At 49.9% G+C, this 14645-nt stretch overlaps 1 protein-coding gene across 13 annotated transcripts in view; it reads left to right on the forward strand.

Moving 5' to 3' along the window:
• Window positions 1–14645, forward strand: part of LOC135234112 (serine/threonine-protein kinase WNK2-like) — a 43235-nt gene that overhangs the window by 24952 nt on the left and 3638 nt on the right. For 3 of the 13 annotated variants that reach the window (XM_064298316.1, XM_064298319.1, XM_064298330.1), the window contains 18 exons: window positions 191–229; window positions 749–832; window positions 1189–1668; window positions 2660–2938; window positions 3180–3229; window positions 3465–3627; window positions 3981–4097; window positions 4463–4633; window positions 4741–4792; window positions 4980–5096; window positions 5409–6220; window positions 7275–7332; window positions 8075–8148; window positions 9048–9664; window positions 10624–10844; window positions 11329–11538; window positions 12530–12628; window positions 14449–14493. In XM_064298316.1, the coding sequence (XP_064154386.1) occupies window positions 191–229; window positions 749–832; window positions 1189–1668; window positions 2660–2938; window positions 3180–3229; window positions 3465–3627; window positions 3981–4097; window positions 4463–4633; window positions 4741–4792; window positions 4980–5096; window positions 5409–6220; window positions 7275–7332; window positions 8075–8148; window positions 9048–9664; window positions 10624–10844; window positions 11329–11538; window positions 12530–12628; window positions 14449–14493 (3688 nt within the window). The remainder of the gene's footprint in view (window positions 1–190; window positions 230–748; window positions 833–1188; window positions 1669–2659; window positions 2939–3179; window positions 3230–3464; window positions 3628–3980; window positions 4098–4462; window positions 4634–4740; window positions 4793–4979; window positions 5097–5408; window positions 6221–7274; window positions 7333–8074; window positions 8149–9047; window positions 9665–10623; window positions 10845–11328; window positions 11539–12529; window positions 12629–14448; window positions 14494–14645) is intronic. The other 10 variants (XM_064298317.1, XM_064298320.1, XM_064298321.1 and 7 more) reach the window with 10 other exon arrangements.

Consider the following 14645-nt stretch of genomic DNA (forward strand, 5'->3'; position numbering starts at 1 on the left):
TGAGTGGATAATTTACAACTGGCACTTCGACTTGGCCATCCTGACCTCCTATCCTCACCCTGACACAAAAATATCAGAAAGTAAAGTGGTTTTCTAGACTAATCCATCTACCATGTGAACATGTGAGTGACCTGCTGGTGCACTATTTTTCTTATTAGTTTTCCTTACCCTGTGTTTTCATTTCTCATAGTTCCAACCCTATTTCTACACTGCAGCTTTCCAGTCACAGGTAGATCTCTGTTCCTCTTCAGTGTTCATTGAATCTGGGGGGGGCAGACTGTTCAGATTTGGGCTAATCATGTACTGCAGAAAACTGGCTATAACCACCTGTGTCTGTGTCTTAAAAAATGAAGGGAAACGTATTGGCGGGTTGAGAATGAATGAGTTGAGTGCATTTCTGATGCCTGTTTTCCGTCAGTCCCAGAGGTCGTTTGGAAGTGCCGTGATGTTCACGTGCAGCTCTCCCCAGCAAGTCCATAAGCTTTTTTATTTTTAAGTGGCAGGTTGTCTCCTGGGATGGCTGTGGCAGATGCTGGTATTAGCTAGGCCCAGGGACAGGATATGAAACCGAGACATTTGATTACATTCCGTAGCGGGAAAAGGCAGATGTCCGAGCTAGCTCTGTAATTGGAGTGGGCCCATCCCCCACCCTTCTTTCCCCTGACCCCTGTCCTCCAACCCCCTTGCTTTCTCTCTCTCTCTCTCTCTCCTCCCTGCCACACCCCATCTTTGTCTGTCCTTTCTGCAGCTGCTGTCTATGGGGCAGAGCCTTCCCCAGCCAGGCCCTGACGGACAGATCTCCTCCACACTGCCACCAGCGCACTTAGCACAGGTAGCCCCAACTCCCAGCTTGAGGCCCCCCCCCCCCCCCATCGGTTCATATTAGATCTTGGGGCCCCCAAAGCGTACAGATGGTACTGACCTGTTTTATGGCAGCCACAAGCCGTGGATTAATTTACATGCAAACGAGCTCCCTCGCTGTCTGCATGTGATCAAAGAGCTGTCGCTTCTACTTCCTCCATTAAAAACCGCCTTCGCAATTCCTGCCGTAATTTCTACATATGAGATTAGCATTCGGTTGTGTGACCATGTGACCTGGGCCAGTGTTGCATCATGGGATTGCGAGATGTCTCTCAGCAGGCACACGTCTTTTATTGGATTTCTTTCTCTTTCCCTTTGCCTTTCCAGTTTCCTCCACCATATCCAGTTATTCCAGCAGGAGCTGCCATTGCTGGAACTGAACCTTACCCTCTCCCTGCTGTCCCTCCTCCCTCCAGCTTCCCCAGCACTTGCACCCCCCCTGTCCCTCCCTCCTACTTCACCCCCGGACAGGCTGTCCCTTCCCACCCCCCCGCACCCCTCGCCCCCTCCGTGCAGGCAGGGGGCACCCTTCAGGCGCCTGGTTCTGTAGCCCTGCAGTACGCTAGTGCGACCCCGTCCGTGCCGCTGCTTGCCATGGCAACACCCAGCCATTCGGCCCCGCCCCCAGTGCCGCCACCTCAGCAGGGTTATCCCTGCAGTCTGCAGAAGGGTGTAAAAACAGAAGCTCCTCCCCTGCAGCCTGCTCCCGCCCCTCCCCACCTCCTATTGCAACAGGCCCCACCCACAAACCTTAACCCCCCCTCGGTACCTGAGCCTGCACTCCCTGTCTCTGAGCACCCTGGACAGGTAAATGTAGTGCCACAGCGGCAGCCGCAATACACTGAATCTAGCGTCCTACCAATTAGGCAGGATTGTAGTAAATGTGTACGCAGGTGCAGTTCTTTGGATGTGTGTGTGTGCAAGAGTGACAGTCACTGCTTTGCTTACCTCAGTATGTGTGTGAGTGTTATTTGCAATATAATATGTCAGGAATAATCCATGACAAAGTGTGCGTTAAAGGGTTTTAAGTTAAAGTCAATGCGGGGGCGAAGAATCCCCAGACGTGAAGCTCACACCTCAGAGTGGATTATTCCGCTTGGTCTTTTGCCAAAGAGGAAAAAATAGAAACCGTTTTGCTGGCACTAACTACTTGAAGCCAAGGCTACTGTTGTAGCATGTTGCTATGGCTATATAGGTTGGTTACGTCAAAATAATGAAGCTGTCTATGTTGGCTAAATCCAGTTTTGATTAATTAGCTATGTTGGCAAAATTCAAGGTTCAGGGTGCTAATTACATTATCCATTTACAAACAACCATTTCAGAACGTCACAGTAACTAAAATGAAATGGCTATCATTAGCTACACCATTAGTTGGCTTATTGCCATTAATATCTTTATGTAGTTATTGTAATTCACCAAACCACTCACGTTTTTATCAGACAGCATTTCACAATTTTTCAATTCAGATTGCTTTATTGGCATGATAAAATCGAGGTCAATAAAAAAAAAAAAACTTTTTAAATCCTATTACACTGCCATAGCATTTCATCAAGGAAACACAAGGGTCCTCTGGCTATGGGTCTCTCCTTGTGCTTCCAAGTCTGCATCAGACCCCTTCTCGGCTAACTGGCCTGGCAGCGTATGAACTTAGAATGGTGATTTAACTTGATCCGAGCTACCTGTGCATTATACGGTTTTAACGCACACCTTCCAGCCAATCAGAATAGAGTATGCACACAGACCATGGTATAAGTAACATTAATATGATGTGTAACGTGTGGTGTTTGTTATCCCCCAGAAGAGTGCCGAGCAGATGCCGCCCAGCTGCCCCTCTGACCCAGGCCAGCAGAGCGGGCCCCAGGGCCCCGCCCCGGCCCGTTTGGGTCAGCCCCCCGCCTCGTCCCCGCCTGCGAAGGGCACGGCGGACCCAGGGCCTGCCGCAGTGGGGCTGGACCAGAACCAGGACCCGGGTCCCTCCCCGCAGCTCTCTGGCACCCAGACTGCCGCGGCAGGCCCTGCCGGTGCGAGCCAGCCCCTGAGTCAGCAGCCCCAGGCCCCCGCAGAGCCCGGCCCGGAGGTGCGCTGCTCCCAAACTCCCCCCCCCCACGCCCCACTGCTGGGCCGTCCGTGTCCCTCTGCTTCCTCCACACACAAGATTTATAAACCAACACCATTTCATTCTGTCTTTGGCCATGAAAATCTTTTCTCTTCAGTTTTTTTACCTATTTTTTTTTTTGAAAATGTGTAATTTTATGTTTGGTGAGGTGCAAAAAGGAAAATAGGAATGTATTCAAACCTGTTTGTTTTGTCACCTACAGGAGCTTGTACTGGAAAAACAGGTGCCGATTCAGAGCTACGGTTACGACAGGTATGCACTCATAATGCTCCTGATCTGCTGCCTCTCAAACTACAGCCTTTTTTGTTCTTAAATGGCATGCAATACAGATTTTTTTATCCAGCCATGTTTCATATATGAAAGGTGTTGAACTGTACATCCCTGCAGCAGTACAGGGTTTAATGAGCATTTGTCTGAATGGCAGAACGTGATGTCATGTTGCAGTAGCGCTGAGGTGCCGGTAGTCAGTGAGTGTCTCCTCTTGTAGCGTCAACTCGGACGCCACCTCCGGTAAAGAGATGAGTGACGGCGGGGAGGGGATGCCGGGCGGGGGCAAGGCTGATGGGAAGGCCAGGAAACACCACCGCCGGTCCACGCGAACGCGTTCCCGCCAGGAGCGGACCACAAAGCCCAAACTGAGCATGCTTAATGTGAGTCTACCAGCAGACCAGCACTATATGTCTCGCATCTCAAAACATGCAGCCATTACCAGCAGGCAAATGCCTTTGAACTAATGACTGTTATTGCCACCAAACCACCACCAAAAAGAGAGAACTCCTTCCCGCTGTGGAAAAGACTAAATAATGCATGCCCCTGTTGTCTGGGTTTAAAGGAAAAGGCCATTACTCAAATATCAGGCCCTGCTTTCCTTGCACAGTGCGTGTTGTCTGCTGAATTAATTTGCTGCCTGGTCAGAATAATGACACAAAATGGCGGTCTGTTGACCTTTTCCTGTCCTCCTGTAATTTCTTCTGCTGAAACTGGCTGTGTGGCCTCACTGCAGGTCTGCAACACTGGCGATAAGATGGTGGAGTGTCAGCTGGAGACTCATAACCACAAGATGGTCACATTCAAGTTTGATCTGGATGGCGATGCTCCTGAGGAAATTGCGACGTACATGGTACATCAAAGACTAATCATTTTCTGTGCAGATATTGTGTGTGTGTGTGTGTGTGTGTGTGTGTGGAAAGCTGTCGCTCCAGTTTTCAGTTCTACTGTACTGCAGCAGACTGTGTTTTTTAGGAAGCAGGACTTCCCACCGCAGGCCTGGCAGAGTTGTAGAGGACTCAGAGGCCGCTCCTGAACGCGCTTTAGTTCCCTGCCCCCAGGCTCGTGGTGCAGCGGCAGGCACGCAGGACTGTGGGTGTAGGCGGCAGAGGCTGGCGTGCTGGAGGCAGAGCTGCGCAGTGCTGATGACTCAGGGCTTTACCCTGCGTGACGCTGCCCCGTCCCTGCACTTATTTTTAACCCCGTCTCTGGCCTCAGGTGGAGAACGACTTCATCCTGCCGATGGAGAAGGAGATCTTCATCGAGCAGCTGAAGGACATCGTGGACAAGGCGGAGGACATGCTGAGCGAGGACACGGAGGGGGAGAGGAGCTCGGACCAGGGCGCCAGCCCCCAGCAGGGCCACACCGCCGGGCTCCCGGGGGGAGAGGTGAGGAAGGGGGCCGGTCTAACTCACCACCGTCCAATCACGAGACATCCTCTCACAGACCTGCCCAATCGCAGAGCGTGCTCGCTCACAGATCTGTCCCTTTTCAGGGTGTGAAGACCCCTCAGGGCCAGGCCAACCAGCCCGTCTATCAGCAGAACGGTAACCCCACCACCCCTTACATGCACATGGTATTTTGGAAAATCATCATTTCTTCATACGATGGATTTTTACATGTTCTGTTTCTGTTTGAAATATTGCTTCACAAAAGAATGCTGGGAAGGAGGGAAAGAATGATGGGATATTTCTCGCTGTGTTTAAGTCATTTTTATTCACATGTTCCCTGCAGTGCTCCATACAGGCAAGCGGTGGTTTATCATTTGCCCTGTGGCAGAGTCTCCCATTCCCTCCAAGGAGACGGCTTCATCTACAGAGACCTCAACAGCACAGCCTTCTGCAGCAAAGGGTACTGTCGCTGCTAGCAAACACATCCCACTCATGCAGCTGCAAGCAGATAGAAAGAGAGAGAGAGAGACTGAAAGAGTGACAGATGGAGAGAGACTGAAAGGGAGACAGAGGGGGGAGAGAGAGACTGACATTACAGTCCGTATACTGTATGTGTGGAAACTAAGAGGAGACCTGAGCTGCTCCAGCCTGCTCTGTTATTCCACTGAAGGGCATGCATTGTTTGGCCCACTCGAGCTGCAACCTGATGCCTTCACTGTTGATCCTCAGGATGTCTAGCAGCTAACCCTTTCTTTCCCTCACTCTTCTCCAGAGCCTGCAGCCATTCCGCCTGCATCGCTGCCACCAGAGGGCGCTGCATCACTCCAGGAGACCGTGAGGGCCGGTGGAAGCTCCGCCCCGCCCCTGGTCCCCTCGGCCTGTACGCCAGCACCATCTGTCCCCCCCCCCGCCCCCCTGCCCGGACAGAGGGGGGCCCAGACGCAGGATGTGAACGGTAACGTGGGGGGCGTGAGGCCCTCCGTGGCTCAGGGAGCGGGCAGCGACGTCCCGCCCGCAGACCAGCCCCAGGGCGCTCCCCTGAGCTCCGCCCCTCCCGTACACGCCCCGCCGCGGGTAGCAGAGGTCACCTGCGCCACCGTCGCCGTCTCGGACATCCCCTGCTGCCCCCTCGTGCCCCCCCTGTCCCTGGACGTGACCCCGTCGCCTCTGCCCCCCGCCCTGGACGTGGGCCACACGGGGGAGCCCCGCCCGCCCAGTCAGGGGGACCACGCCCATCCCGGGGTGGTGCTGCAGCAGCCCTTTGCCACGCCCATACAGCCCTCGATGGGCGGGGCCAAGCCCTCCTCTCAGCCGCAGAGCCCCGCCCAGGCGCCGCCCGGCCCTCCCCAGCAGGCGGGGCCCGGGGAGTCGGACGGGGAGCGCCCGCCCAGGGTGGAGTTCGTCGACAACACCATCAAGACCCTCGACGAGAAACTGCGCAATTTGCTGTACCAAGAGCATGTGCCGTCGCCCCCTACTGGTAGTGCTGCGGACACGGCCAGCTCCGGCACAGAGTTTGGAAACTCCCCTCCCGTCTCTGACGGCCAGGCTGGGGAGAGACCCACCAAGAAAGGAGACCCGCTGGTAATTTCAGTTCCACTCAATTGATGGATATACATCCTGTCAGTCTGTCATTATTTCTTGGCACATTTTGGGGAAATAAGTTTCATAGCTGTATTTTTTTTGTAAATAAATGGAATGCAGGAAGAAGGACAGGGTAACTGCAGCTGCTTAATCTGCTTCCTCTGCTCTGACAAGCATAACACATAAATCAGTGGCTGAATTATGGGGTTATATCAGCAGTATTGAATATTGATGTACTCTGAGGGTGCAGCTAAGGGCAGGCAGGTCAGTAACTCTGAATGGGTTGGCAGTTCTGCCGTTGTCCCGAGTCCTCGGCCGTGGGGTGGGGAGATTGCCCCCGCTGATTGTCCAGGTCAGCATACCCCCCCCCCCCCCCCAGGTGAGGGAAGGCTTTTAACAGTGCCAGAGTGCAATCGAAGCACTGGGTGGAGAACTGGAAGGACCCCTGGCCTGAATGGGAGGAAGTCTGGTTCTCTGGCTGCAGGTTGCGCATTTCCTTTTTACGGTGGAATTTTTAATGTGCCGCCGGGTGAGCTGAGGACGAGGCTGTCCTGGAGCGCTGCCGCCAGATCTCTGCGGCTCGTAAACATCACAGCGAACCGATCCATCGCTCACTCACGTTATTTATTTTTAACGACACGATAAAAATGTGTTGATGGTATTCACAGAGCCGTTTTATACTGGCGATGGGGCGTTTGTGGGATTTATACAGTATTCAATTTCAAATTGGCCACAAGCAAGCAAAGACGCTGGGCTGTTGTCCGCAGCATCATAAGTTCTTAGTGGGCTCTCTCAAACGTACATCACATTATACTGTAAAATAACCAGGCAGTCTCCTGGGGCTGGCAGCCTTGCCGGAACTTTCTACAACCTAAAGCTAATGTGCACCAAGACCAGAGACAGGACGCAATAGACAGGGCTGTGAGCATTTTAACCACCGACACGGAAACAAATGCAGATTCAAGCCGTCCGAACCCATGTTCTCTCTGCGGAAGTGCTGAATGCCTCTCCTCTCTTCTCTCCTCCCTTCTTTTCTCCTCTCCTCTCCTCTCAGCCTCAGATTCCAGAGGGGGCAGACAGCCTGGGGACCCTGAGTGACTCTGCTGTGGCTGGTGTGTGCACTAGAACTCTCAGCGTTTGCATGTTCAGTTAGCCACCTGCTGTACTGTCACTTTTAATCCATAAAATGAAGCTGTAACATCCAGTTACTGGAGAAATTGATCAGCATTAATTTATTTTATTTTTTTTGCTTTTTTTTGCTTTAAGGAGAAGTCACCTGAAACCAAAATAATAATGATCTTTTCAGGCGTGTCAGGATTAGAATTCTGAATATCATTTTGAAAAGAAATGAACATCACTGACTGGTCTTATTTGACGCCCTGTAGAATTTGTTCTATACAAGCTGAACATTTTAGAACAATCCTATATGATTCCACGTCCGCTGTACAAGAACAGATGGATTTAATTGGTGTGTGTGTGGGGGATTGTTGCTGAATCCTAGCTGTCCAGGAAAGAGCGATACAGCACCTCCTTATTTCCTTAATGACAACCCTTCAGCATCCTTGTCCAAAACAGCAGCTGATAATGAGTGTCCTTAGATGTACCCTGACACTGAGAAGGCCATTATTTTAATCACTGCTGAAGAGGCTGATTCTCATCTCAGGAATGCAGCCAAAGGCTGCTGAAGTACCTTTCCTGTGCTCGCGTCACTTTCTTCTGTGGGTTTCTGTTTAAAGCAAACGCATTCTGAGTAGATGCGTGCTGCAGCCCAAGTTCATTCAGACCTGAATATTTAAATTTCCAACTGATTACTGAATCCACCGTTACAAAATATCGCCATTTGCTTTTTCGCAGGTTCAACCAGGACGAGTAAGAAAGAGACGATCACCAGCTCCAGTTCACACTCCGGTCCCAAAGGCCGTTTCCAGGTATTTCAAAGTAATAGTGTGATAATTTCCATGTTTAGTGTTAGAAAAAAGTTGAATTAATTGAATTAGTCAACAGTACATAAGTGTCAGGTTACTTTCACTTTCAGAGTGCTTCCCTCTGTACATACGCATGCACATGCACACTCTTTTTCAAAAGTGTTTGGTTGTAGCACCAGCTGTGTCCCTCCAGCATGTCACAGAAAGCATAGAGGAATGGAGAGTGATATGATTCCCTCTAAGCTCCTCATCCTGCCCCTCCTCTCAACAGGAAATTTAAAGGGGAGATGCTCTTAAATACTCTGTCTCTACATTTGAAACCACTTACGAGCAGCGGGGCCCACCTAGCCTTGCATTAGGGTGTGATCTCACCCCCCAGCCCTGAGGGAAATGCATGCCTTTTATGTCTTATTTACCCTCGATTGACTCAGGAAATGATAACAGTAAGGTTGAGTTCAAAAAAATAAATAAATAAATAGGACGGAGTGTGGCACAGTGGGTAAGGAACTGCGCTTGTAACCGAAAGATCGCAGGTTCGATTCCCAGGTAAGGACACTGCCGTTGTACCCTTGAGCAAGGTACTTAACCTGCATTGCTTCAGTATATATCCAGCTGTATAAATGGATACAATGTAAAATGCTATGTAAAAAGTTGTGTAAGTCGCTCTGGATAAGAGCGTCTGCTAAATGCCTGTAATGTAATGTAATGTAAATAAATATGTATAATACTAACATGCTGTGTTTCTCATGCAAATGGTTAAACACAGGTTCTTCTGTTGGGGGAAAAAAAAAAAAAGTTGAAATGATTTTGTGATATGGCATTCTGAAATGCACTTTAGGTTATGGAGATTAATTGGACTTCAGTCCCTGCATTTATTTATGTATTTTTTCTTCCCCCTGAAGATCGTTCCCACTGCCCCGGATGTGGTGAGGAGGTTGGAGCGAACCCGGAAGAGCAGGAGCACGTGTGGGTCCCCCGCCCCGCCGGGCGTGGGGGGCAGGGGAGGAGGGCCCGAGGGCGCGCCCGCCACCACCATCGGCAGGTTCTCCGTCGTCAGCGCCGAAGACGAGGTCGCGGCGAAGACCCGCAACAACCGCTACTCCGCCCCCCCGGACTTCTACGCGGACGCGCCCCCCCCCGGCAGCCCCGGGCCCAGGCAGGCCCTGCCGCGCGCCCACACCTCCGTGTCCGTGGACGTGACCGTGCACGGCCTCCAGCTGTCCTCCGACTCGGGCGAGGACAGCGGGCCGCCCAAAGCGGGCCAGGCGCCGCCCGCCGGCGGCCACGCCCACTCGGAGCACAGCGGCAGCGACCTGATGAAGAAGGCGGTGGCCTTCCTGCGGCGCACGGGCCGCAGCAGCAGCGCGCAGAGCTCCGATTCGCCCAGCCGCCAGGGGGGCAGCGGGAGCGCCCCCCCTGTGCACATCACCTCCCTCCAGGCCTCCTACGTCAGCAGCGATAACGACTCCGAGTTCGAGGACGCCGACATAAGGAAGGAGCTGCAGAGGCTGAGAGAAAAGTAGGCCCTGCTTTCTCCCTGTCCCCGCTCAGTTCTGTGTGCTTGTTCGCCAGACATTTTGTAGACGGGAGATTTGCCGCCTTCAGGAATATCAGGTTTCAACACCAGGGGGTGACTGAGTGCTAAAACTGGGTTAAACAAAGTAGACTGAATGGGGGTAATGTCAATCACAACACCCAAGCCCATCTTTTTAACACCGTAAGATCACTCTATTAGGGTTCTCAATACATTTACATTATCACCCTGTTGTTGCACGATGTTAACCTAAGTAGATGTATAGTAAGCCCTGTCTGGCATAATGCTTGTTTGCTACCTAACTAGCTACTACTAGCTAGGTGGCCAGCGGAAAACGGGACAGGAGTGTTGCCTGAGGAGCCGTAATTAATATTCACAAGCTGGCTGACCAGTCAACATCATGCAGCCTCAGTGCTAGTGGAAGTTTTGAAAGTGAGATCTTAACACAACCAGCAATTGTGTGCTGGCTTGTAATTATGTTTTCATTATTAACAAGGCTGTGTGACAATAACAGTATTTCTCATGTCTCTTGTACACATTTGGAATAGACTGTGATGATTATTTTAATTGCATTGAGCTTTATTCACAGCCATGTATTTTACTGTGTTTAGGTTTAGCAATGCCTCAGCACTGCCCCTGATGCTCAAAGCGTGGCACTGCACTTTTTTTCATTCCTTTGCAGTCAATGCAGGTGGTACGGCTTTCTCTCCACAGGCTAGAGGCAATTCCCATGTAAAACACAGACTCATAAAACGACTTAAATAATGGACTCAACTCAACTGGACAGAGAGTAGGCCGTTTTGAATAACTGCTCTTGTATTGGTCGTGAGTGTGTGGAGCAGCGCAGTGGAGCAGCGCAGTGAAGCCTCTTGGCGCTGAGGCGCCTGTGTTCGCTGAGGCCTGGTGTCCCAGTAAAGCCTGGTGTGGCCTGTGCTCCCCCTCAGGCACATGAAGGAGATCTCTGAGCTGCAGGCCCACCAGAGAGGGGAGATCGAGCTGCTGTACAGCAAGCTGGGCAAACCCCTGCCCCCCGTCGTGGGCTTCCTGCACGCAGCGCCCCCCACTGGCCGGAGGCGCAGAGCCAGCAAGCACAAGCTGAAGGCCGGGAAGCTGCTCAACCCCGTGGTCCAGCAGTTGAAGAGCGTCAGCAGCAAGCCCAGCGATGGTGAGATCTCTGCACAGACCACCCTAACTTGTTTGTGGGAGTGTGTGTGTGTTTGTGTGCGTTTGTGTTTGTGTGCTTTTGTTTGTTTTTATTTGTGTGTTTGTGTTTGTGTGCATTCGTTTGTTTTTGTTTGTGTGCATTCATGTGCGTGTGCATGGAGCGAGACTGAGTGAGTGATAGACTTCCTATTATGATGCTTTTTTTAATTTTCTGTCGAGTTTTCTATAGATGCTTCCATTAAAGTCTCTAACACAAGCCAGTCTCTTTCAATAGCTGGACAATGCCTCATCCTGGTAGCAGGGAAGTGGTTCATCAGTTTCCCCATGCCAGTATACATAACATGCGGTCGCTAGCTAGCATACAGACATTACCAGAGACGATATGACATGAAATTTCAATGACGTGTTATCTAGTCACGTCTTACTTGGAAAAGTAAGTAACTGCTGCCTACTGTGGAATAGACCTTTGTGTTTTTCTCCTGAAGGAGAGAGTGCTGTGAGCTCGGCTGATTCGCCGGTGAAAGGCTCAGACCTGATAGGCGGGAGCCCTTCCTCCAATGGCAGCACCCTGCCCACCTCCGCCTCGGAGCCGGTTCAGACCCAGCAGCCCTGCTCACTCAAGGGCTCCCTGTCCTCCGACAACATCTACTCTGGGTTCCATAGCGACGGAACAGGGCCACACGCACTGGGCCAAGGTAATCACCGGTCAGCTCCCTGCCCCTGCTCCTCCCTACGCACACACACACAAACTCCCATACATACATACATGTACATTCCGACATGCATACATCCATTCTGTCACACACACGCATGCACGCACGCAGACACACACACTCACACACACATTCATACATACACATACATAGGACTTGGTTGTCCCTTATTTGCATAAACTCATTCACACGCTCATACATGCTCACTCAAACTGAAGAACATGGGACGTGAGAAACCCCATCAGACAACAGTTCGCTGTAGGCCTAAAATGAAATGTACTGACAATTATTGTCATTCAGAAAAATAAGTGCGATATGACATACAGACATGTAACAATTCTCAAGTAATGGGTCAGAAAGCTCTTTATCACGGTACATTTTACGACTGAATTCTCATTTTTAGTGAATGAAACATGCAGAAGCTTGATGAATTGCATTGTAGACATAATCTGCGTAAGCGCTGTATGGCAGCATGCCTGAATTTCAATGGCATCATGCTGACAGGTTTTAAACGCTGCATATGCATCCGTTTACTGGAGGCTGAACATGTTGGAGAAAGAGTAGCCCTCTGAGAGTGACACACGGCGCTACAGAGGGCAGATACTTGCCGCGATCAGCAACAAAACAGTTAAATGGACGGCCAAACTGATTAAGAGCCTCACTGCGATATTAAATTGGCTTTTTTTAATCATAAATTGGCCAAGCGGAGTCGTGTATTTTTCTGATTTTCGCATAATGGATGAGTCTGACTCCAGTCTGCTCTAACCGCGGTGGAGGGTGTGTGCTGGCCACGTCTCTCACTCTTTCTAACATGTGCAGTGTGTGCATGAGATGAATAGCCTGAGCAGAGGGCTTCCTGGCTTTGGGGCTGGTGTGAGCCCCGTAGTGCTGTTAAGGGGGTTTCTGATCCCGGCTGTGTGGACTTCACAAGTGTCTCTGTCTCTTCTCTTCTTCCCTCTATATTCATTTGCAGGCTGGACGGTTTACCACCAAACATCAGAGAGAGTGACCTATAAATCTAGTAGCAAACCTCGTACCAGATTCCTCAGTGGGCCTGTCTCTCTGTCCATCTGTTTGTATTTGTTCTTTTATACTTTACTTCATTTCACCCGCCTTCCCTCTTTTTCCTTTCCCTCCCCCCCCCCCCACTTTCATATTTGAGGCAGCTGCTTGAGTTCCACACTTCTGTTTTTTTTCCCCCCTCTCTGTCTTCCATGATCCATCCTTTTGCGTTTATCCTCATAATTCTCCACCCCTTACTGTGAACCATGACTTATTTTACCCCCACCCCACCCCACCCCATACAAATGCTTTCGTGCACTGCTTTTGGCTCGCAGCCAGATGCCTAAAGCATATGTGGAAGAGCTCCTCTTCTCTAAATGCAGATGTTGACATCCATTTGGACCTCCCCGAGTGTGTGTGCCAAAGCCTTTGTATTCAGTGTTTCCTCCTCCTTTTTTTTTGAGTTCCGATGAGGCAAAAGCTCACGTCTGCGGCCCTTTGTGTCCTAAAAAGGGAAGATTCCTGGCCTTCAGTTGAAGAGCGGTCTCTTTCACACATGTTTGGACAATGAAGACGTGCATGTGACAGGCTGATTCTGTGCTAGGAGGTCACTGGAGGGGATAACTCCTGTGAAAAAAGGGCTGTATTTCAACATTACTCTACTCCACTGTTTTACTTTGTTGCCTTACCTGCATGATGACAAATGCTGATACCGAAGCACTCCAGCTAGCATTTTCTCTTCCTTTAGTTTGAGTTGGATTTTTTTCAGTGTCTTATTTGTGCTTGTTGGGGTGTTTCATGGGTATTTTTACTTTTTAATCTGTGTTCTCCCTGTCCCCTTCTTATGCACTGCGAGAACTGTGTCCTCTCTGTGCAATAAAAAAAAAAGACCTGGTGGAAGAATTCAACTCCTGCCATCAAATAGGAATTTGAGTAGATGGGTATCCCCAGCCTTTACAACCCATGGAGACTCCCCCCATTTTTAAGATACTGATGCAGTGGTTCAGTTCCTATTAGTTAATAAACCCTCATACCTTTCCGCTTGCTTTTATGTGCACCACACCAAAGTTAACTGTTTCTGCAAACTGAATCATTGTGAACAGTTGATAGACTGTAGATCTGAGATGGACAGAATAGCTTGGTAATGCAGAGATTTGAGTCGTATGTTGGTGTAACTTGGTAATTGTTACATGGCAACAGTATCATGACTATATTGGGAAAATGTTGGGTCAGCTGGACATTTACTGAAGTTCACGATAAGGCTTCAATTTCAGCAGCAATTTTTTTTAAAAAGACGTTTAATGAATAGATACATTTGATTTAAATGGAAACATTTAAGAACGTGTTCGGGGTTTTTTTTATTGTTATGCTCCTTTTTATCCTTGTATTTTAGAGAACGTACTACGCTCTTAGTAGGGTTTACTGGTATGGTGGTACAGTTCACAGGACAGAATTTCCTGAATATATAGGCCAAAAATACATTATTTCCTTTTACCATTTTCTAATGGCGTAACCACACAGTTCAGCCTGAAAAATCCCATTGGAGAGACTTCTTTTGAGGGTGCAAATGGTAGAAAATTGCGATGTGCAACCTCAAGGATTTATAGCAGTGAGATGTGGACACCTTTCTAAATTCCTGTATCATACAAAGGGCTCAGACTTCTCTTCCCGTTCTAGGATGTCTGTCTAATTTTTATTTTTGGAATGAGTGCACCAGTAGCAGGTCCAGCATTTCCCATTGAAATCACTGACTAAAATTCTCCCCCTTCTTCTTTTTTTACTCCTTATGATGGCTTTGTGTGTTACTTTGAAGCAGCTTGTCCTCCGATCTGTTGTTGTGCCGTCTGTTGAGGCCTAACTCTGTGTGTCTTGTACTGTTTTACCTCTTAGGGTCCACCCTGAAACGACTATGTCTAGGCAAAGAGCGCAGTAGTAGTAACTATCCCATTTTCTTTCTTATTCTTTTTCCTCTCCGCATGAGCAATCTTGTTTCGTTCTTCCTAGTATTTTGGCACCAAATTCCCGGCCGTTTCCACGGTACCTTAAATGTGACGTGTGTAGCACCACAGCACAGGCCGCGTGTTTAA

The sequence above is a fragment of the Anguilla rostrata genome, chromosome 11 (genome assembly GCF_018555375.3).
Source record: "Anguilla rostrata isolate EN2019 chromosome 11, ASM1855537v3, whole genome shotgun sequence".
Taxonomy (NCBI): Eukaryota; Metazoa; Chordata; class Actinopteri; order Anguilliformes; family Anguillidae; genus Anguilla; species Anguilla rostrata.